At 39.7% G+C, this 24,145-nt stretch overlaps 2 protein-coding genes across 3 annotated transcripts in view; both read left to right on the top strand.

Annotated features, from left to right (window-relative positions):
* TMEM170B (transmembrane protein 170B) overlaps positions 1 to 16,620 on the top strand; it is a 28,219-nt gene extending 11,599 nt beyond the window's left edge. Inside the window, exons 1-3 of one of the 2 annotated variants that reach the window (XM_042834020.1) lie at positions 1,188 to 1,291; positions 9,785 to 9,955; positions 14,181 to 16,620. In XM_042834020.1, the coding sequence (XP_042689954.1) occupies positions 1,195 to 1,291; positions 9,785 to 9,955; positions 14,181 to 14,311 (399 nt within the window). In that variant the 5' untranslated portion in view covers positions 1,188 to 1,194 and the 3' untranslated portion in view covers positions 14,312 to 16,620. Of the gene's footprint in view, positions 1 to 1,187; positions 1,292 to 9,784; positions 9,956 to 14,180 lie in introns of those variants that run through there. The other variant, XR_006171282.1, reaches the window with a different exon arrangement.
* Positions 16,621 to 23,540: 6,920 nt separating this feature from the next.
* Positions 23,541 to 23,897, top strand: LOC122171640 (cyclin-G1-like). The gene has a single exon (XM_042839377.1). The coding sequence runs from the start codon at positions 23,541 to 23,543 to the stop codon at positions 23,889 to 23,891; it is 351 nt and encodes a 116-aa protein (XP_042695311.1). The 3' UTR covers positions 23,892 to 23,897.
* Positions 23,898 to 24,145: the final 248 nt, after the last annotated feature.

Consider the following 24,145-nt stretch of genomic DNA (forward strand, 5'->3'; position numbering starts at 1 on the left):
TCTCAAAGCTGAGAATGCAAAAGTAAAAAGGAATTAAGCAGAATAACTGTTACCAGCCACTTAATCGCATGTCTTACAGTCGAGCATAAAAGATAAGCTATTTTGCCACAGAGCCCTATTTAAAGCACGGGATAGCTCTGCTCTACGAATGAATCACCCACTGCTGTGCAGTGCAGGAGGCTGGTGTGTGTGGGACCCCTGCCTCAAGCTCACAACCGCAGCAATGAGTTTGCAGGCAGAGGGAGGTAAGACCATCCCTCCACCTCGCAATGGGGCCCTGGCAGGGCGGCTGGGCGCTGCAGTGATGCCTTGCTTCAGCAGCCAGACCGAAGCCCTTTGAGGAGCCATTCATTACCTGCTTTCGGTGCCAGGTACCTGCTGGCAGAGGTGCCGAGCATTGTCAGCAGCAAACAAAAGCCTTTGGGAGCGATCCCCTGAACTGAACGCCACACAACAGCGTATGTGAAAAATCAGGTCACTGGCATCCAGCAGGGTGTTGATTTATACGTCGAGGCTTCATCTACGTACTGCAGGCGGTACCGCCAATTACTCCACTTCTGTACATCAAAGGATGCTGACGGCCAGCGCTGCACTACTCACTAAAGACTGGAAATGCGCAGCAGCTATGGCACATTTAAGAATAGAAGGGGGGTGGGGGGGGGGGGTTGGAACACCACCGCCGTTCCCCCGTGCGCGGGCAGGTGAGGGGGCGCCTCAGCGTAACGGCGCCCGCAACCCACGCCGCGCGTGCAGAGGCGGGGGCGGCGCGGCGAGCGCGCGGGGCCGAGCGCGGCCAATCAGGGGCGGGCGGGCGGCTCGCGCGCGACCTAACGGTCACCGGGACCCTGCCCCTTCCCCGATCCGCTCCCCGCGGCCGGCACTGCGCCTGCGCCGCGCCGCCGGCGCCCATCCCCTCCGCAGGTGATGCCGCCGCCCGCGGGGACGGGGCCGTTACCGGGGGAAACGGCGGCGATGGGGCCGGTCCGCGTCTCGCTCCGCCCCTGAGAGTCGAGGGGAAGAGGCAGCGCGGCCGGTCCCACCGCCCGGCTCCCTCCGGCCGCCATCTCTCCCCGTCGCCCCGTTCTCGATGTCTCCCCCGCGGCGCGGAGGCTCCTTCGTTGCCTCTCCGCCCCGCGGCTCCCCACCGCCGGCTCTAGCGCCCCCTGGCTGAGGGGCGGCCCGCCCTGCACCACCATGAAGGTGGAAGCGGGGGACAACTCCATGATCAACCTGTCGGTGCAGCAAGTGCTCAGCCTGTGGGCTCACGGCACCGTCCTGAGGAACCTCACCGGTGAGCGGGGCGGGCGCCGGGGTGCGGGGAGGAGAGGGAGGACGGATGCCTTCCTCGCCTGCTTTCCTCGCTTGCCTGCTCTTCCCGGTGTGTGGGTGGGGCTGGCGGTCCGCGTGTGCGGAGCTGAGCTCTGGAGCTGAACGGGGTCGCCGACGTTGTTTTCCGTTGTGGGTTTACGATAAGAAGCTGAAGGGGTGCGTATGTGCCGTGGGGAGCTTGGAACTTGATGATCCTTGAGGTCCCTTCCAACCCAAGCCGTTGTGTGATTCCATGGGCACAGGCGTGTGAGTAAAGGGCCGTGTAAAGCGTGTGAACGTATAAATATGTTCGAGTGGGTGGTAGCAGAAATACCCGTAAGAAAGAGGTGCTTTTTATGTGTTTGCCTTCTCTTTTTTTCCTACTCTACCCCTGAACAATAAGAGAGGTGCGAGCAAATGGAGCGGCAGATGTTTCCTGGCCAGTAGGCATAGTTCTAAGCATCAAGGATTCTTAAAGACAAAGCCTTTGTGTCACACGAAAGCTCTGAGAGGTTCGGGCGAGGCAGATCCCTGCTGCAAGGGAACCCTGGCTAGCTTTGGCGACAACTGGCTTATTTCCCCTGCCTCTCGCTGAAAAAAAGGTTCTGACCTAAGGACTGCTATGAGACAAGCCCGTAGGCATGCACTGGAGAGGTGTGTCTTGTGGCTCCCTGTTCTATCCAGGCTTGAAGCAAATCACAAACTTCCAGCTCTGGGCTGGAAGGGGTTTCATATCTGTAGCAAAGGTGTTGCTGAGTACGTTCTCTCTATTGTTATAAGGGTATAATAGTTGGTGACAGATTAATGGTAAGCCTTGAATTAAGGGCATATGTTTTGAATATTTATAAAAGAGCATATTAGGTCACCTATTTCCTTCTGTCTGTACGAGCAATATGTGGAAACATCTGTGAAATATGGGAAACGTGTGATGGAGTTATTAGGTGTGGCTGAAGTTTGATGACGTGGTGAACTAAATGATTGCTTTAACCTTTATGATTGTTCCTTTCTACTTCATGCTTTTTCAGTTTAATGAGTTATTCGTTTGAAACGTGATCCATAAAATAGTTAAAACACATCTGAATTTCAGAGGTTTAGAAAGGTGTACGAATACAGCTCATTCTCTGTGTAGTTTTTTTTTTTTTTTTTTATAAATTACAAGTTGTGCTCTTGAAGGGAAGAGTTAACAATGGCTTTAACTTCTCTTTGTGTTAGACATCCTCTAAAGTTTTCCTGATTAGAACATTACACAACAGAGGCATTTCTATGAAACCCAGTGCTGAGTATTGGGCAAGAAAAACTGCTTCTTGGTGCTTTTGCAGTGTGACAAGAGGTTGCACAACGCGTTTTCAATGTGGGATGGTTGCTCTTTTTTAACTTAAAGAATGCAAGGAATGATTATTTATCTGTAGTAACACTGATGGAGAATACATTAGTGCTGGCTGACCTTGTGTGGCGTGACTATAATGAATGGTTTTAGTCTTCTACATAGGGCAGTGTTCCTGATTGTAACCTAGGAGACATTTTTAATGTAGTAACTGATAATCGTGAATAATTGTGAAATTAAGAAGGGTTTACATAAAAATATTTACGAAATGGAGAAGTGAACGTTGCTTAAAAACATGTTCTGGCTTTCTGCGCTAAGAAAAGAGCATGTGAATGATTTAGCTGTGTTGGTTAATTTCTTCATTCATTTTCTTTGTCTATGTGACATATGTATGATCAGTGAATACACAGATGCTATAATTAAGAAATAATAAATGGAAAACACTTACTGATGTTGTAGGCCCACAAGATTCTCCACGAGTTAGCACTTCAATGGAATCTAGGAGAGGTGCAGCCAGGCTCCACCCCTTCTGATAAGCACAGGTGAATTACCTTCACTTATGTTCCTGTGGCTGACTCAGTGCTCGCCTCAGGTGGTCAATCAGAGGTTCAGGCCGTGATTCAGCAGTTCCCATACAGACATATAAGGAAAAACTTCAGAGTACCAGAAGAAGAAATTAATAAATATGCAGTATTCCATGATTGTTCTTTGAGACTGATTTTTGTTTAGGTTTGGACTAAAAAGTTGTGACTTATACTTGGATCTTAAATTGTTCAAGCAAGAATCCATCATCTTGAGATATCCAGTGTTGATAATGTTTGCACAAAGTTGTAAAATTCCCTTGCAAACTCATATTCCTGTAAAAAAATATATGCATATTAATTCTTTCAAAACTTTCAGGAGAGCTGATATAAACGCCAGCCAAATCCAGTAGGTGCTTCAAATCTTAATGGTTTACACACACACACACACGCACACACGCACACACACACACGCACACACCTCTTTCGTGTAGGTTATGCTATATGGCCCTGAGTACCACAGGGTCTTAATTCCTGCCACTTGCACATCACATTCTGACAGCTAGCTCTGCAAGTGCTGTTTTTGTGGCTGAGCCTTGGCCTGCCTGTGTGATGTTCTTTGCCTCATACCTTTATGCTTTAACCTGGAAGGAGGAGGAATGCTAGTGTAGAAGGTGGAAGTAAGGGTCCAGTACCTATGGGAGCAGGTACCCTATGTTTGGTTACCAAGCAAATCCAAGAACAGCCCCCTACATGAACCGGTTGTGTTTTAGAGGCAGTGGTAGATCAGGGTTTGTTACCACAAGTCAGATAGTAATTGATTCTGAACTGTAAAATGCCCCACTTTGAGTGTCTTATTATAATAAACATTCATGCTTAAATGCTGCCTCCAGTTTAGGGAACTTTGCTGTGTTTGTATTATTCCTGTAAGCAACACAGGTATTTTGTTTAAGTCTAATTATTGCATGTTCCAAAGATTGAAGCTTCTTGTCCCGGCAGGTTTTACATCAGGTACTGAGGAGGCAGGGGGAGAATGCAGTCTTCTCTGTGTTGCTGAGTGCGGAGGAATTCACAGAAGAGCTTGGCTGTGCTGTATGGCTTCTAAAGTCAGCATCTTCCTCACCATACCCTTAGGTCGTAGTGTCTGAAAGTGATGAGCTCAAGACTCCACAATTGTTTTAATATGCTTTAAAATGGAAGTAAATCATTAAAAAAAAAAAATCTAGTTTGAAACTGAACGTTTATAAGAGATCATGGGAGTCGCATAGCAGATGCTCAAGGTCTACTTCATGTATATATATTTTTGCTATACTCCATCCTACAGTTATTTGTCCCGTGATTTGTTTAGATTGTCATTGTGCCTTATCTCATAACTTCAGGGGACTAGTCTCTAATCTGTGATTTAAATGCTCTTCAGCAAGTTCTTCTCTGCCAGATAACACAGCAAAAGCGTAATGCCCCAAACAGCAATTTGACTGTGTAGTCATGATAGCATCCAGAGTGCCAGTTTCTTAATTCAGACTGCAGAAGCATGTGTTACTTTGTTGACTGAAATTTGTATCTTTGTATTCAGAGCACAGATACTTGGTTGACTTAATTTTGTAGCTAGCAGTAGTAGACTGGATACCTAGATGAGAATAACAAGACACAGAATTTGAGGTAGAGTTTTTTTGGAGCGCTCTTAATGAAGAGTTCTGGACATCAATTTGTCTGATGGTGCAAGCTAAGAACTAGAGGGAAAGAAAAAAGCATTGAAGATGAAGAACTAAGGGCATACTCTGTGCTTACAGAAGCTAAGTGGTAGTAGGACAACGTGTTCACACATGAAGGTTTCTCTGAAAGAAATGCCTCCTATTTTATTATGTTAGCCCACAAAATCAGAGGCAGATGTTGAACCTTCCCACCAGTATTCCATTGCGTGTTGTTGCTGTGTGACAGAGGACAGCAGAGGGGCGGTCTGATGAAGTGATGTTTGATGTGGGAGTACAGATGAAACAAAAGTGTGTCACTGAATTCTTCCATGCACACTCATTAGTGCTTGCTGAGCATTTATGGGGACCAAACAGTGGATGTGAGCACAGGGAGGTTTATGGATGGTGTGTTTTAGCAGTGGCAACAGTGATGTGAAAGATGTGCTATGTGCAGCTGTCACACCACAAAATGGCACGATGCTTACAGGCAGAGAAAGGGATTCATCTTTCTTAAAGAGGGAAGAGTCTTTTTGGAAAAGCTGTCAGGGCTCTAGAGTAGGTTCGAAGGAGGGAGGAAGGTGGGTAAGTGAGCTTGCCCGTGAGTAGGTGTGTGACAGCATAGCTTGTTACAGGGACACAGTATTAGTGGGGGCTTGCTGCCCCAGATGTGTTGTGATACTGTAATGCACTTGAATCTTACAATGATGAGCTAGGGACCACTGAGGCAATAGGAGAAGGCAATGGGGAAACTCAAGGAAAATACTTCAAAGGAATTATCCTCTAAGGAGGTGAAGAGGCTGGCTGCCCAGCTGAAGTGTCTCTACACCAATATGTGCAGTTTGGGAAACAAATAGGAGGAGCTGAAAGTCACCCTGCTAGAAGCCATGGCATAGTTTCAGTCCAATTTCAGTCCAAGATCATCAGCTACCATGACATATTAAGAGAAAACAAGTGCAGAATTCAGAGTACTGGCACTGCCCCTCAGACTTGCAATGGCAATACTAACAGCTTTACTTCTCTCCAGACCGTTATTACAAATTAATGATTAACTTCTAATTGACCAGCTACTTAACAGGCTGTCATAATCTCGGATCCCTTCCCAGCTAAAATAACCACCAATCTTCTGTTCTTGGGTTTTAAGTTAAAAGTTTATCTCATTTCCATGCAACTTTATGAAATTGATACTACCTGAATTCAGTATCCCACAGCAGCATATATTCCGGAAGTTTTTATTTAGTCTGTAGAAGAACCGATGGGACAACCTTCATCAATACACTGTTGTCATACCTATGGAGTGTTTGGGGATCTTATGGCACACAGAAGCTGGCAGTTGTAATGTAACACTGCAGAAGAACCAAGCTGCTGCTTCACTTGTGGATTTGGAATGCCTTCTGTAAGTCCATCGGTGTGATGTCAGGTTATTTTGACCCTAATAACACTGTAAGATGTTCTCGCTTTTCCCAGGCAGAAGTTTCACCTTTTGCATTCATCTTAGCCAAAGAAAATGAAAGCTCGAGACAAAAACCTTTTCGAGACACTGTTCTGATACAGGTTTCTCTTTCACTAGGATTATTTTGTGTATCAGGGTAATCTGATTTAATATTTGTGATACTAAAATTGTGTAGCTGACTTGATTGTAGGGAAGAATGCCGCATCCAGAAAATGAGTAGCATCTCTGCTACCTATTTACTGGCAAACAAAGCAAAGCCTCCTCTGATGTGTAAGGACTATTTTGAAATGATGTATTCACCATTGCACTGCCTTCCAGCAGGTTAGTTCTATTTTCTCTAAGTAATCTGGCAGATGGCTCATCTGGCAATGTTGTCATGGAGGACTAAAGTGTAAGATCTAAGATGTTCAAGTACCTTTTAGGACTGAAGGTTTTCAGATCTCAGCATCTACAAGCTTGGAAATGCTTACTCCTGGCTGCTAAACACTTTCTTAATTTCTATACTAAAGTGCTTTTCCGTAACTTCTGTTCTTTGTGGTTGTTCAAATGATAATGCAGAATATAAAGCTTGCATTTTTTCGCTACCACTTTGGCCAAAGCAGGGTAGGCTTGAGGACCTGCTCATTCTATTTCTAAACTGTAGTCTGCTTAGTCCATACTAACAGTCTACTAACATTCCACTCTTGCTCCTACCATAGGGCAGGAGCTTAGTTTTCATTGTTTTGATAGAATAATGTTTCAAGCCAGTGGGAGTCTGATTTGCAATGCCTTTTTAACATCTTTCTATGAAAGGGTCACTCTTCTGATGCAACCAGTGAGAATGGAGGAGGATCACTCCCTCGTGCAAAAATGAGTCACAGTATTCCTTTCAGAATGCCAATTTACATCTTTAGGAAAGCTTTTTCCCTCTCTTAATTTGTATTTACTGTAAGTGCTGGTAGGATTGTAAGATTGACAGATCCTCTGGTTAATCTCCTTGCTTATTTGCTGCTACTAGGAGGAAAGCAGCAAAAAGTGATGGGAATACCACAGCTGTGCGAATAACAGATGAGGCCTGTTAGGACTGCAAGAGAGGTTCCTCTCTTAAGCTATCTATGACCATGGCAGATTAGATCAGCAATTACCTCAGTCTGTCTTAAACCTGGTGTAGTGGAAATGCAATGTCATAGCTGGAACCAATGACTGAGCACCTGCTGGGAAGGCAGGGCCAACCCAGGGGAGCTCAGGTGCAAGCAATGCACCTGAGTGACTGGAAGGGGTGGAACCAGGATCCACCCTTGCCCAGACCTCATTTAAGGGCTGGCAGTGGCGGTAAGAGTATTTTGCTGGAGATCCCTGCCTACCTGTGGACCTTACTGAAGGGAAACTTCAGGTCTTCCAAAAGTAAGCAGTTTCTTTATCTTGTTTCTACACCCATTACTGTCACATGTAAGCATATCCTCACTTGCAGTTGCCTGGGATCCTGCTGGTCTGCTGTCTATTTGTGTTACACCTAGCGAAGGGGTTTGTCATATACTTGTAGACTGATGTGGCTGGCACTCCTGCCACTGTTCTATAGCTTCTGAGATCAAGGCATTTACTACAAAAGTGCTGTGGTCCTTCTCCTCCTGCAAAAATGTGTGTGACCCAATTTGGGGCTGAAGGTAAAGGGGTGGAAGTGGAAGGCTTTGATAGAGCTGCTTAGAGCCACCCTTAGTGTATGTGTGTATGTGTATCCAGTCACTTGGGAAGATAAGTTGTACTTTAAGTTACAGCTGTTAGCATTAACTGTATGTATTTTTACTAGCCATTTTCCTTGTTCCTCTCCTAAAAGGGTCTTTTGGTTGTCCTCAAAGGATTGCAGTTGGTGTGTAGCAACTGTTCTTTCTCAGCATCTTTTCAAAATATGCTTTGTTTGATGTGATGTATAGATGTATTTTTGAATTAGCTAACTGGGTCCTATTTCTGCTCCAATGACTGACGTGTGTCCAGCTGCAGTAATACAGGCTCACCTGATAAATAATATCCTGCTGTTGTAAGGAAATGTACTTTTTTTTTTTTTTTTAGGGGGAACTGCAGCAGGAACTCTAAAATTGGGATGGCATTAAGTGTGTAAATCACAGAATCACAGAATTGTAGGGGTTGGAAGGGACCTCCAGAGATCGAGTCCAACCCCCCTGCCAAAGCAGGTTCCCTACAGCAGGTTGCACAGGTAGGCATCCAGGCAGGTCTTGAACATCTCCAGAGAAGGAGACTCCACCACCTCCCTGGGCAGCCTGTTCCAGTGCTCCGTCACCTCACTGTAAAGAAGTTCTTGCACATATTTGTGCAGAACTTCTTATGCTGCAGTTTCCGGCCGTTTCCCCTTGTCCTGTCTCCACTCACCACTGAAAACAGTCTGGCCTCGCCATTCTGCCCCCCACACCTTAGATACTTATAGACCTGGATCAGGTCCCCTCTCAGTCTTCTTTTCTCAAGGCTGAACAGACCCAGTTCACTCAGCCTTTCCTCGTAGGGGAGATGCTCCAGGCCCTTCACCATCTTTGTGGCCCTCCGCTGGACTCTTTCCAAGAGGTCCCTGTCTTTTTTGTACTGGGGAGCCCAGAACTGGACGCAGTACTCCAGATGAGTATGAATGTCTTCAGTTTGCTAGATGCTGTGATAGGGACATTTATGATCATTGTAGTTGACATTTATTTTTTTTTTAAATATGGATACCACTAGGATTTTGCTGCTTGTGTTTTCTTACCCTTTGGGGTTCACCAAATGAGCAAGCTTCTTTGATTTCTGTGTAGATTCATTGATGCTTTCTGTACCTCTCTTTGAAAGTAAGGGTGATGTCTGGCATTTTTAGAAATACTTGTGCTCTGTGTGTTCTCATGACCTCCTGTCCTCGCTCAGTACTTTACCTACTGCTGGCTACTTGTTGCTATCAGGTTTGGTGCTAACTAATTAGAATAAAGCCGATGTGCTAAAAATTCCTGTTTTAAAAAAAAGTGTTATTTCTATTTTTCCTTTCTGAAGATACTTGGGTGGAATGTTCCCATTACAGCTCCCTGGTAGATAAACTGATGCCTTTAATCTGACTTTTCCTATTTGATGTTAGCTTGATTGTAAAAGGTGGATCTTCTTCCTGGTTCACTTTCAGAGGGAACTTCATCCTGCACTTGTGGTTACAATATCTCAGCAAGAAATTACAATTAATGAATAAAGAAGCCATTGAAAGAATGATGGCCTTTGTTAATCAGATCTATTATTACAAATACTGCACTAGAACTCTTCATGTTGTTTTTTGTTTGTTTTTTATATCTCAGTAGCACTGCTCCTTTAAGTCAGTCTGCTGAAACACAACGGTGTCTGGATCGTATGCTGGCGTTTTCATGTGAACTCCTTTCAAGACTGAAATCATTGTTGCATTTCTTCTACTATTGATTGTATGCAATGTTTCTAAATCTCTTATAATGTTTTTGCCTGAGAAATATTAATCTTTTATTTGACTGCTTTCTTTCAGAAATGTGGTACTGGGTTTTCCTCTGGGCTCTCTTCTCCTCTCTCTTTGTCCATGGTGCTGTGGGAGTATTAATGTTTGTGATGCTGCAGAGGCATAGGCAGGGGAGGCTGATCTCTGTCATTGTGGTCAGCATTGGATTTCTGGGTTCTGTAACTGGAGCAATGATAACCAGTAAGTCTATCTTTTGTGTTTTTACTTATTTATATGTAAAATTAAAAATATATTAAAGCAAACTTTCTCTTAATGATTTGGTAAATACTTATTAAGGATTTTGCCTTAATTGTGTAGCAATTCTAATGAATATGATGGCTAAGTTGTTCTTCCTGTTATGTAAAGATAAAATGATTCCAGAATTGTTAGCAGATGGTTATCTTAGTCATTCACTTTGTCTGCTTTGTGTACCAAGCTACTGAAATGTCTATGGTTGACAAGTAATATCATTCGAGGAACAGAATTTGCTGTCCTGTCCTGTTGTAATTATTGCCAATTTTGGCCAGAGTGTTTTTTATCGAGTTCACCTATCAGTATCCTTAAAGCCATCAGTTTCTTTTAGAAATGAGGCCCCACTTGCATTGAGTTCAGGACTGGCTTCCCACTCTCTTCCCAGGGCCTGCTGGAGGCTTCCATATTGGATCTGGAAAGGATATTGGTCTTCTAAAGGAGCTAGAGGTGCAGCGTACCTCTACAGGAAAAAACACCAGAACTAGAGGCTTTTTTCTGTGTTTTTAATGAGCATATAACAATCTGAACTATGTGTGCCACTCAGAACAGACCGAATAATTGCATGCCTCAAGGATTTGAAAGACCTTTCCAATCTTCCACTATAGTCAAATTGATATTTTTCTAATGTATTTGGGATAAGGAATAATAACAATAGTTATCACCCCTGCTCTGTTCTTCCCCTCAAATAAAAAACAAAAGCAAGGGAGCTATGTGTGCTATTAACTTAGGTACGATGCTATTCAGCAAGAGCATCAGTTACAGCATTTCTGACGGTGCTATTCCAAAGCCTCCAACCTCCTGAGAAATACTTTACACTTTTTATTTCTTTGTACTGGGGGGTTAGCGTCTTATCTGTGGATACATTTTTCTGTTAAAGCATTGTGCTAAAAGATGAGTAAATGCCAGGTTCATAGAGCTATAAGTAAAGGTACTACTTTGATCTAGCTTATAAATGGTCTTATAAATGGAAAGTAGTAACTTTCCCAAACAGGCAGGAGAACGTCAAGTTTTCTTTGCGGTGGGAAGAGAATATTATTTCTATAGAAAATAAGCTTGTACTTACTGTCTGAAACTGTGCTTGTAATATGGAGTTCTCAACATTGCAATCAATGGACTCTGTAATGTGTCTGTAATAACTTGGAACAGTGGTTTCTGTCCGAACATCTTCTGTGTTATTGACAAGGTGGCCTCACTTGAAAAGCAGTAGAGCCTTTGAAGGTAAGGAATTGTAAATCTAGAGACCACCATAGGGCCTTAAGCTGTGGGCAAATACTCTTGCCTTTCTCTTTGAGCTGTAGAGGTTGTCAGAGTAGGGGTAGCACTTCAGCTTTGGACACTCATGGTTGTTTTGTAGCAGGTTTTCTTATGCTTTCTCAGGCTGAAAGTTCTTACTGCTTATTAATTTTAAAATTTGATTAAAAATACAAACTTTAAGCAATGCTTCCTTGGGGCTTTCTTCAGAATTCTGTTTTAATGATGTTTTAATTGCTGTGTATTTCCCAGCTTGACATTTTATTGTCTAACAGCATTGGTGGTTTTTTCCTTCTAAAATGAGGCATGTGGAACCAATTAATACCTTGTATTGCATGTTATGTTGATATTGGATTGTCCTGTGTTTACAATGGCAGTGGCCCTGTTATTAGAAGAATAACTTGTGAAGAGCAAGTGCTAGGAAATGTATTGCTGAGTATCCAAGCAGAAGTGGGGAAGTCTCAGAGTTTCTGATGTGAATTTCCTTTGCCTCTTTCATCTATGCAGGAAAAGAGGAGCAACACAGTTGTGTTTTTATATCCAAATTTACATGTAAAATGTTTGAGTAAGCAGTTCTGTTTGTGTGTAGATCATGCATTTCACCAGGGAATTTCTGAGCTTACACTGTAGACTTATGTTATTCTCATTGGTTTTACACAGAGAGATGAAACTGGATTAGCCAAAAATGCCAGGGTATCTTCATTTCTGGACATCATTGGGTTGTTTCATGCTGAAAGAAATTCTGTGGGGAGCTTCTGAAGACAAATAAAATATTTAAAAGAGGATTTTTAACTGTTGCTGCCTACTGAAGTAGGATGTAAACAAGTGTTTAGCCTTTTGGATAGGCCCAATCCTGCTTTTAAGGGATGGAAATGGCAAATCAACTTCTACTTCCATTTGTTTTTCCAGTCTTCCCTGTTATTTGTGTAGGCGAATGGGATACAACCTGTTAAATGGTACAAGTTTAGAACCATAGGATGGCCTGAGTTGAAAAGGACCACAATGATCATAGAGTTTCAAATCCCCTGCTATGTGCAGGTCACCAACCAGCAGACCAGGCTGCCCAGAGCCACATCCAGCCTGGCCTTGAATGCCTCCAGGGATGGGGCATCCTCAGCCTCCTTGGGCAACCTGTTCCAGTGCCTCACCACCCTCTGTTTAATTTTGTTCATGATAGATCTTTGGGACATGGGTATTTTTGCGATCTGTTACCAACATATAGCAATGTGTTTAAAAGCAGCAGAACAAAACCAGTAACCAGAGTGAGTTGTGGTGCTGCTCGCAAAAACAGCCTCAGGAACAGTTAAAAATCAGGCAAGGTTCAAGGATCTATTGCAGCTTTTGATAGTTGATAGTCAGGATAAATGGAAAAGCTAACATGGGGTGGCTGAGTGAAATAACTTCAGGCTAGTGTTTTAGGTAGGTAATTAAAAAAACTACCTTTACACATTTTGTGTAAAGAAACAATTAGTGGTGAATGCTGGTCTCCCTGAAATATTTGAAAAAATGAGATGGTGCTTTTTTTTTTTTTTTTGTCAGGTGACATCTTAGAAAACCTGTTGGGATTTATTTCCGTACCACAGATTTTGAATCACTCAGGCAGACTGTTCCCTGTAGCGAGTAAAAACGAGGGAATTCCCACTTCAACTCGCTGCCAGTTCTTGAAATAAATAGCAGTCTTCAGTTTTCTTTGAGTTGGAAAGGGGCTTTGTGTACTCTGAAAGCATTTAATTGGACTGTGTTTGAGATATCACATACAAAGGGTCTATCACTGAAAAATTCAGTGTTTTCTTTAGGCAAGGGGAGTAAGGACTCTACAGCAAATACTAGGTGAGAAAATACTAAAGAAAAAGGCTGCTGTAGGTAAATTTGAGGTATGGATTGAGTTATATTTTTACTACAGACACAGCTGTATACAAGCCTCTCTTTGTATTTTGCACAAACATTTGTGTATCCTCACACAGACAAGTAATTTGAGGAGAAAATGTTATTTATTAACATGATATTCTTTTGAAAGATGGATGCAAAGATTTTCTTTCTTAGGCTCTTATTTCAAGTCAATACAACCATGAAATTGCTTTGTGGCTTTTGTTCTTTAATGCACGTGAAGAAGTCGCCGTATGAAAGACGGAAGGAGGGAGTTAAGAACAAGTGACTTGTTTTCAGAGCAGTGCATTGCTGGTTAATCTTTGGTCATTTGGTGTTATATTTGAAAGGAGAATTGCACACAACTGTACAGGAGAAATGGTTTTTTAATTTCATGTAACTGTAAATCTAATGATATTGGTTAGAGACTTCTCCCCATATGCATTCATGAATTACAGTGTAAGACTTCTTGATCTTTTCCATGTTTTGCTTGATTTACCAAACAATTGCTAACAGTTTAGTAGGTGAAGTCAAAGCTAATGAGCACAGTATGACCTGATTGTTTAACTGAAATACTAAATGAAGCTGCTAGACATGTAGATTTTTTTAGTCAGTTTGTAGGCATTCACAGTCTTAATATTATCATCTTTTCCCTGCTTGTATGAAGACAATTAAGCCACGATTTGGACTTGGTAAATTCTAATGCATATTTTTTTTAGTTTTTTTTTTTTTTTTTGCTAATTCTTCAAATTAGCAGGGAGAGAAAGAAATTGGAAGGCACCTTAAGGGAAGTGGTGAGTTTAAGGTTTTTGTTTTTTTTCAATAAAGCTTGTGTTGTAACAGTTGATCTGGTTCATTTGGGAAAATTATCCCTGAAGGCCTTTGAAACTAGAAAAAGTCAAGCAAGGCTAAATAATTGCATAATGCCATGAAGTAATTCCGTGTTTGGTAATATTCTAGAAATAGCTAATGCATAAATACAGTAAGTCATTTGTGATGTGTTTCAGCCTTAGTTTTACTTCTGTAATTTGACCATTGTTTTTCTTGTGATTCTTAGGTGCTGCAGTAGCTGGAATTTACAGAGTAGCAGGAAAGAATATGGCTCCCTTAGAAGCTCTTGTCTTTGGTGTTGGACAGACAGTACTGACATTAATTATATCATTTTCAAGGATTCTTGCAACGCTTTGAGACTTACATAAAAAATAATGTCAACTAACCTAAAAATATCTCTAATCTGAAGAGAAGCTTCCTGAAAGTGGATTCATCAGTTATGAATTCGAGTCCAAGGGAAAGGAAGCAATGAGGAGCAAGCGCTACATATCTGGAGGTTCAGTCAAATGAACAGGCTGTCCTCTAGTGTCTGAACTGTTGTACTTCTGCACTGCGCCTTACGTGCCTCAGTCAAAGGCAAGGTGCAATCCTTGTGCACAGCTGAGATGAAGCACCTTGAGCAGCTGCCAGTCAGGTTATGCTTGGTAATGGGGTCATTGTTCTGATCAGTGTTTTAATGAAATAAAGGGGTGCTCCTGAAAATTGCTGCACGTGCCAAACTTGGAGTTCAATTCTTAGTTATTGGTTGGATAAGCTTTTTGAAATTGTAGTTATAGAAGAATGCTGTGGGTGGACACACTGAGCTCAAGTGGAATGTAAGGTAACTAATTTTTGTACTAACAGAATATTTCTTTGAGCATTCATATTCAGCACTAAACACAGCACTTCGGTTTGATTCAAGCTGCAGATAAATATTGATGGGATTTAAGAGCTACAACTGAAGCAACCCTATTGCAATTGCCACAGTCTTAGGATGACTTGTGGCTATTCTATGAAGATCAGTACTTTGTTTCTTCCTGGTCTTGACTCTTCAGGCATCAGTAGTTTAAGGAGACTCTGTGAGAGAGGTGCAATTTGTTGTATATGCATCATGAAATGATGCTTTCCTTCAAATAATTTTGTCTTAAAATTGCAGATGGTTACCAGCCCTTTTTGAAAACCCTAAAAAGGCTACCTGCTGCAAGTAAGCTCCCTTTATTTGCTGAAGTGCTGGTAGGACTCTTAACCCTACGCTTTTTGTTTTGTTTTTGTTTTTCAAAGAACAGGCAAATGTAACACAGACTTTAAGAAAGTTCACCTGTGGCACAAATGGAAAGTGATAAAGAGATACCAGTTTTCTATGGAACAAAGACACTTGTTTAATCAAATAGTTATCTTCAAAAGTTGGGAAGCAGGGCAGCACTGATGTATTTACTACCTTGTTTCTGAACACTTTGTATTCTTGGAAAGGTTAAGGTACCTGGAAATTTCAATGACGTCGTTTTCAGTAGATTTTGTGCTTTTCTAGTTTAAAAGGAACGTGTTGTGCATGTGAGATGTCTTAAATGTGAGTGTTTGGAGTGAATAGAAATTTTAATGCTATTTATGAAGTGCAAATTTTAAAGGGCACGATGTTCTGTGTGAGGAATAAGACATCTTTTACTACTTTATTCAACTGGATATTTTTCAGGAGTTGGTTATTAATGCTGACAGGAAGAGTAAATTGCCCAAAGGTTTTGCTGTTAAGATGTCAAAGAGACTTTTGGAACTGTTGAAATCATTGGCATCTGCTGTACAGCTTGAAGAAAATGGTTCTAATGCAATTTACAATCAAAATGCATTGCTTAGTGCTTCAAAAATATTAGAGTGAATTTACTTGCCATTATTTTCCTCCACTTAAGCTGTTTGGCTTTTTTACATGCTAAGAATGCAAATAATTGTTTTGTTTAGAAGTATTGTCAGGTTAGTTTTGTTGGTTTTTTTTCTTTTTGGAAAAAAAATGTACAAAGTTACAGGCTATGAAGGGAACAAGATGAAATAGAGATTTATAAATGTTTTTAATGGTATACTTTGGCTTTAAATTGCTTTAATATGTGGCTGAATGCATATATTCTCATTACTGTGAATGTTCTCAAAACTCATTTTTTATGGTTTAATTTTTTTTACTTTCTGCTGGTAGTTTTTGAGATAACAATTCATTGCACTTTAGACAGTTAAATTTTTGCATCTGTAAAAAGGCAATTTAAACTTCTCCTTGTTGTTTTACGATATGGAAAAAAATGGTTTCAGGTATCTAAATCTAATGGAATAATAAAAAAAAGTCTCCTAATGTGCCTTTCTATATGTATTTTTTAAGGGAGAAGATTTAAAAGGTTTTCTTCGTTCTTGTTTTATTTTTGGTATTATGAATGATTTGCTTATTTGATATGTTTTATTCAACAGACATTAAAACATTTGTTTGACAACTTGGAAATATTTGTCTAGGTCAAAACCAACCCTCTCACAAAGCGTTGTATTCAGTAGCTTAAACTGTCTTATGACATTACCTCACCCTTTTACTTCTTCCTTCACAGTTTCTAAATTTCATTGAGCATCTCAATTCTTATTATATGGGATTGCTGTGGTATCACTGTTCAAGGACTTGCTGTCTTTCACCACTTTGAACTGTCAGACTACTACTAACGTAAGCAGTGTATGTATAACAAATAAAATTTTATTGATGAACTTCATTCTTCCTTTGAATTGTAACGTCTGTGAAATATCTTCCACTGTAACTTCTTAGACAAGGAGGCATCCTTGCAGATGTTAAAAAACAAAACAACACCCTTCCTCTGAGTAACTTTTATTATACGGATCCTATTAATGGCTTTAAATCAGTTAGGTGCTTAATTGTGTTCTGCTTTATGTGGCATTGTTACCTACCAACAATCAGTAGGCAGATACAATGCCTAGTTAGTATAATAGTTGTGTTTGGATGGGAAACTGGTCTTAGCTAGTAATTGTGAAGGATAAATGAGGCCAATTACTTTAACAAGTTGTCCTTGTTTGTGGTATGAATCTCATGCATAATAATTCCAGAAGAGAAAGAAAGTGCAAGTGGTCTTATGCCTCTGAAGCTTTCAGGATTCACTCCAATTCTATAGGAACAACATTGTTAGAAGGTGCTCTAGTCAAAGAGCAGCATGTGTGTACATATATATACATAATATATACTTATATATGAATGATGATAATGTTTTGGAGATGTTCTATACCTTACACAAACAGACAATTTAAGAACTTACACGAGAAATAGAAGATAACTTAGGATAACCTTTTTTCTTTGCTAGCATATCTTGTGGATGAATGGCACTGATGGTACTGATTTGCTTTGAACAATAAAGTATTGTGTGAATGTCTACACAGGATCTTTTAGAGCTATATTTAAATAGCTCTGCATTGTATCACGAGGCACATTCTGTGCATTATTTATTAATTTCTAGTAGAGAACAAGTAACAACATCTTTAGAGTAGGTTTGAATACCGAATATGTTATTCACTGCAAAGACAACTTTCCTGGTTTGTTAGAAGCTGTTGTTGCTAAAGATACAAACATTGACTTTTAACATACCTCAATGATCAAAAGCTTTGTTTTGAGAAAATCTTTCAAGTTTGTGGGTAATTCTGGGTTTATGAAACTAATCTGTGTATTATCACTAACAGCATTATGTGAAGCTTATGCTCCGCTTCTTAAGGAAACAAATAATTTAACCAGTTCTAAACATTCAACACAGACCTAAGAGAGTACCTGATTTGTTGTGCACCTTTTTGATTTTAAGGTTCAGTGTTTTTACTACTCTGATTTCTCTTTTCTCTTATAATGCTGGACATTGGGATTTAGTTTGGTTACTGTTTTTATCTATTTGAATTGTGTTAGGGCTGGGAGCGAGTTGTATGTTGCCATTTGAGAGGAAGCTGAAAGGGAGTCAAAGCTCTGATAACTGCAAGGATGCATTTCATGGGTGCTTTATGTATTTTATTTACTAAACAGGTTGCAGTGTTTAGAGTTTAGAAGGAACACCTTTCCTTCAGTAAGCCACATCTTTTTCTACGAGGCCATTCAAATTCACACATGTATAATCCCACAGACTAAATTAATTTTCATCTTCAGTCGAAATAGTATTCCTAGGTGTGGATGAAGCAGTTTGAGCCAAATCTTAACAAGGTTCAAGGAATGTAGTTGTAAATATGGTGAGACCTCTTTCTCAGTTACTGTCTTGTTTCTGGAAATACACATTCATCACTTGTGTCTTTCAGTTACAGGGAAAATGTGGGTATGGCTCAGTAGGATGGAAATTGCAACTTTAATAGCAAGCAATTTGAGATATTCACAGCAAAGGCGTGAGAAACACTTCAATAGCTTAATTCTAGTGATGGATTTGGCTGGCAAGCCTTCTGGGATGACTTCTACACGTACTTGTTCAGCATGCTAATGAACGTGCAGGGGTCAGGCTTGTGTATTTACTTAATACTAGCTGAAATACAGCTTCAAGGAGGACAACAGTGGAAGTTGTACAAATAAATGAATAGAAATAACACCTGGGCTAGCAGCCTCTCTGCACCCTAGTGAGTCACAAAACAGAAGCTGGTTGATAGAATTAACATGAGAGAGGTTGAGTAAGAAATCCAATTTTGTGCAATCCAAGGCATATTGAACTTTGACATTAAGCTCTTTTGAATTCAAGTTCCAAATAAAATTTCATTAGTTAATTTTTAGTTAATAAGGAAAAATAATCACTTTCTTTTAACTTCTTTATGGCAATGTGAATTACTGTATCAGGTGGTGCTAAATAGAGAAAGTACACAAAAGACTTTCTATTCTTTCCCTTAGTATATTAGCAGTTGAAATAGTGTTCTGTGAGCTTTCACAAAGTGTTGGAGTCTGATACATCTGAACATAGATGCTAATGTGTAACATGCTCTCAGTTCTTCTGTCAAGCTGCTGTGGTAGGATTTTTCACATCAGCTTGCCAACTACTCCTGTGAGCAGTGTCTTATTTGTGCCCCTTGCAGCTATGGAAGGTAAAATTAATGATGAGGCACTTAAAGAGAATGAGCCAAGATTTACTTCTTCTTAAATCCTTTCTCGTAACTGATTGTATTACTTAGAAGAAATAAACATTTTAAAGTGTAATTGGTTTATGAAGATGTTCTTCATTTCAAATTAAGTAAATTATCTAGACAATCCAGATGCAGTAAAATCAATCTATTTTCTTCTGCTCATGGCTTAGCTGTATGCTTTAAAGCTGATTTATCAAGGTTTTTTTTCTTGAAAGCTGATTTTTTCTATACAAAAAGTTGGACGGTAACTTGATTTAAATTCTATACAGAATTTAATGGCTTAGAATCATGGGATGCATTATTATATTGATAGAATATCCTTTAAATGGTTTCTTAAAAAGAAAGCCAACACAACTCTAACCTGTGAGCCCAAGATTAAATTAAGTAATGAAGAAAGGCTGCTTGTATCCTTAATTGTTGCTTCAAAATAGATTAAATATTCTTCATGCGTGGGTAGATTTAACTCAACTGAAAAATTTTATAGGATTAAAAGTCAATTTTTATGGCCTTTAAATTCAGTGGGAAAAGTGTCCTGTTCTCTGTTACAGCGATGAAATCGACATTTGCTTCTGGACCTGACTGTACCTACTTTGGTGAAAATGAAGTTATTACAGAAAGCAGACTTTAACCCTAATGTATACCATTGGATACAGTGTCAGATAGAAAAATGGTGTCCTGATGGCATCTGTTTTGACCCTCTTGTGCCTAAGGTTGCATGTGAGATAGATTTAAATTCAGTGCACATATTTAATAACAAAGATGTCTCAAGTCTGCATCAATATGTTTCTACTTGGGGCATTCCACCAGTTACGACAGGTGTAAAAACCATTTTACTCTAAATATTGATCTAGAGAAATGTTTTTCCTTCAGAAACATTTCCTCCACACTTCTAGTTACCAACACTTCTTGTCGTTACCGAATGCTCGGAAGGTTCTGCTTGAACACTAGTAAGTTTGTTAGTAATTAAAGGGAAATGGATAGTATGGCCTTTCATGCTGCTTTTGTGATCTGGGGAAAAAGAAAAGGTCAAATAAATTCTGGAGAGATTTTTCAAAGAAATATTGGTTGATTTAAATGATGATCTATTTGGGATTTAACTTGACCTGTATTGCAGATGGTATGATTCCACTAGCATCTTATTTCTGCTTGATAAATACATAAAAAAAACCCTTTAGTGGTAAATATGTTGGTGCCAAACGAGAGTGAGTGAGACTTTCATTTCTCATTTTTTCTCCCCATATGTAATACATTCAGTTTCTACTGGCTAAATTTTAGCATGTGAGAAGAAAAAAACAAAGTCAATAAATGAAATATACAGCGAATTACCTCTGAGGCACTTCCTTGTGTAGAGATATTAAGAATTTATTTATTCAAGTGGCTATGCATAATTTAGGGGGAAAAAATGGTGGCAGAAATAAAAAAAACCAGTTTATTTTCTGCAATTCATCATCAGATTGTCACCTAGTAATTAAACGCTATTTGGAAAATATTGTGAGATGGCATAATGTGTTTTCTCCCTAGCTGATTTATGTTGACCTGCTGAAATGTATTGATGATATTTACTCCTGCTTTTGTCCCATGTGCTTTCTATTTAGAGAAGCTTAATTTTTATATGTGTATTATTATGTCTTAGAGATGCCACTTTTACAAACTGTGACGTAAGCTTTGTGACACTTAAGTGACAGTATGGTTTTATTTGTTTTATATTTTATTAAATCAATTGGACAATATTGATCCTACTTTTTTTTTTTTTTTTTTCCATGCAGACTGAGATCACTGCTTTTATAGACTACTTCAGCTGATTTTTCATTAACATCTTAAGGGACTCAGGCATGTGTGAAAACAGATTGCTATAATTTAAGGTAGTGTTGCTTTGGTTTTTGCTGGATTATTTTTGTGTGTGTTTTTATTATTTGCAAGTAAATATTGCTAAGACAAGCTTTTAATGTAGGTGGTAGAAGCACAAGAATGGAAATTAGTCAAAATGCTCAAGTCTTCTGATTACAAGCTTTAAGGGACATGTATGATTCTGTGTTGTACCTTACACAAAAATATACTCCCATATTAACTGCCAGAAGAAATTAGCAACTTTAATTTTGTACCCTCTGTGGGTTCTGTCTCTGGGGAGCAGCTGGGCACCTTTTGGGTTCTGCTTCCGGCCACAGCTGTGCCTCACAGCCACAGTGCTTCTGGCTGCCTGCCTGGTATTTTGGCAGGAACATCTGTGAAAAGCTGAGCTGTGGCTGCATCAAGAGCAGAAGGACAGCAGGAACTGATGAGGGTACCAGAGCTGCTCCAAAGAAGCTCATTCCTGCTCCCAAATGGAGAGTAAAAATGGGCAGTGGATAAAAATCACTTGATGAGGTATGAAATGGCTCGAGTGGTAAGAACTATAGAATATGTTAAAAACAAATGTTCATCCAATGGAGATGCAGGGCAGCAGGTGAGGATGCCCAAGAGGAAGATGTGCTGGGTTTTGGCAGACAGCTTTTTGTACAGTGTGAAAGGGAAGAGGCCAGGACTGAGGGGGGAAAAAATTGCAATAGTAAGAGGATAGATGGTGTGAGTTTAATCTAAAAGGGTAACTGTAGAATAGTTTTTTCCTTTCTGCAGGGAGAAATGTAAAAGAAGAGTTTTAAAAATACATAAAGTTATAGAAATCAGCATCAAATATAATCCATTAATGTTACTATTTTGCATTATGATAGTGTTGTCCACAGTGGTGGCAGAGAGAAAGTAGTGAGATAATAGAAGAAAAGAATTTTTGTTGGAAGAACTAAAGGCAGATTCAATGGAATCTCCATAATTGCCCATTGGTAAAAGCTCTTCTAGAAGGAAGGAAGCTTTCTCTTACATATATGCCCTATTTTGAGGTTTTTCAGGTATCTCACTGCAGCAAAACACAAGCTCTGAATCTTTCCTACTCCAGAATGAAGATACAGTGTTTGTATTAGAAGGCTATAACTGTAAAAGTGGTGGAGAGTTTATTTATCTGAGACAAAACTTATACTCATGTATACCTTTTGTAAAGCAAAAATTCTGTCACTAGATGGTGATCTTGGCCTTTGCATGCTTTCTGCTCTTCCTTTCTTCTCTCCCATTTCATTTCCATATTGCACTTCCAGAAGGTGAGCAAAACAACAACCCTTACCTCCAGTTCAGTTTTAAAGCTGTTTCAGAAATATCATGTTTACAAATCAAAAAGTTTTAAGACTTGAAGTCTAAGGGCAAACAGAAACAATTTGTCTGCATTGTTCTCCTCTCAGTTTTATCTTTGTATACGATGTCCTGCACTTTAGTCATTATTATTTATGACTGGTATTGTTCTTATGAGCGTTGTGCTGTATAATGTGTCTGCTTTTAAAACTCAAGCTACAGAAACAGATAAGAAAACACAGAGCTGGAACACTTACGTGAATATTGGATTATTCTTTATACAACTAGCAGGTGACGCAGTTGATTTAATAGAAGAGTGGAACAGTACTGTCTTGATTTTGTAGTCCAGGATGCAGAACTTTTGACTGGTGTACATAGGAGAGTTGTTGTCAAACTGCTACAGAATCAAATCTCTCCTTGAAACTTTGACTCCTTACAGCATGTTGTTTGTTTTTTATTTTTTTGTCTACATTCTTTCATTCCATGTGATGCAAATCTAATTCTGCCCCCATAGAGACATCCAGTGACAAGCTGGGGATTTTTTAGTAGTTTACTAAACATTTACTAAACTGCACTCTATATTTGCTAGTGCAAGTCAGAACTCGGTCTTGCATAGTCCTGCTTTTGGCTCACTTGTGTCAGTACAATGGTATTCCATTAAAACTATTATTCCATCATGTGTTTTGGAAAGTGAAGCTCCCGTTGGCATTCTCCTTGGTTGGGTTCCTTTGCTTGTAAATATGAAACATATTTCCAAAATGGAAATTTCAGGGATATTAGAACATTTACATGAAGCTTCACTTTCTCATTCTTCAGTGTTGTGGATATGCCACCAGTCAGTTTTCTGCACAATGGAATATGAACAAAAAGGGAAGTCTATAAACTAGACTACAAGCTTTTCCCTTTTGTCCTTCTGTTGAACATCTTTCTAAATGTTCTTCCTTACATGTTCTGCTTTTCTTTAGAAAATAACATTTCAGGGTTTTACATATCCAATGTGACCATGCTGATATCTGGTGAATGTGTCTCTGATGTACCAGAGGTCATCTTGCTGTTAGTATTCTTCTCCATAGCTCTTGGTGGAAATAGAATTAGTCACCTGTCAGTTAATTATTGCATTATGTAATGGTAAGAAACTCTTCTTCAATGTTATCCTGTTTCTATCGCTTTATAGATAGCAGTAGTGATTATTTTGTTCTATGCTAAATAAATGATTTGGTGGCAACAAGGAAGAAAAAGAGATCTAGAAATAACCATGGTGAGTTTTCTGTGTATTTTCTTCTATAGTTCATGTTTTTCTTCCCACCTCTAGAAGTTCAAAAGTTCTGTTTTATGTAGTAGGTAGTTGAGAATGAGACACTTTGGCATTAAGGCATGTCACTGCAGAATCATGTTTTCTAAAGCTAAGCCTTCTGTTTTAGCACTGTCTATTATGGCACTAGAGATAGAAGAACAAAAACTACTAGAGTTGACAGAGGCATTGGAATTTCTGCAGTTGCATTCTTCCAAGATAAACAACAGAGATTTGACCTTCTGGAAGGAATTGGTGTTGAAGTGCCTTACAGAATATTCCTCAAGCAAGTGTTCCAAACCAAATGTCCAGAAATTAAAATGGATCGTGTCTGGACGTACAGCACGGCAGCTTAAGCATAGCTATTATAGAATAACACACCTTCCTACAATTCCAGAAACCAGCTCATAATAGGAGCTCAATGAAAGGAGTAAACCAGCCTGAAACTTATTCACAGACAGATGAAGGTTCAAGAAACATCTTAATAATGAAGAACTTGACTTGTGCAAGAATATATAGTGGTTCAGACTAGAATTCCTTGCAGCAAGTGTTCTTTTCCGTGACTATGATACCTAACGTTAGCTTTTGGTCTTACTAGACTATTTACTATTTAAGCAGTAAAATATCACAATACTGATGCAAAGAATTTAATACCTTATAGCTTG

The sequence above is a fragment of the Centrocercus urophasianus genome, unplaced genomic scaffold, assembly GCF_019232065.1.
Source record: "Centrocercus urophasianus isolate 14NV4802_14NV808 unplaced genomic scaffold, USGS_Curo_1.0 seq_11, whole genome shotgun sequence".
NCBI classification, from domain to species: domain Eukaryota; kingdom Metazoa; phylum Chordata; class Aves; order Galliformes; family Phasianidae; genus Centrocercus; species Centrocercus urophasianus.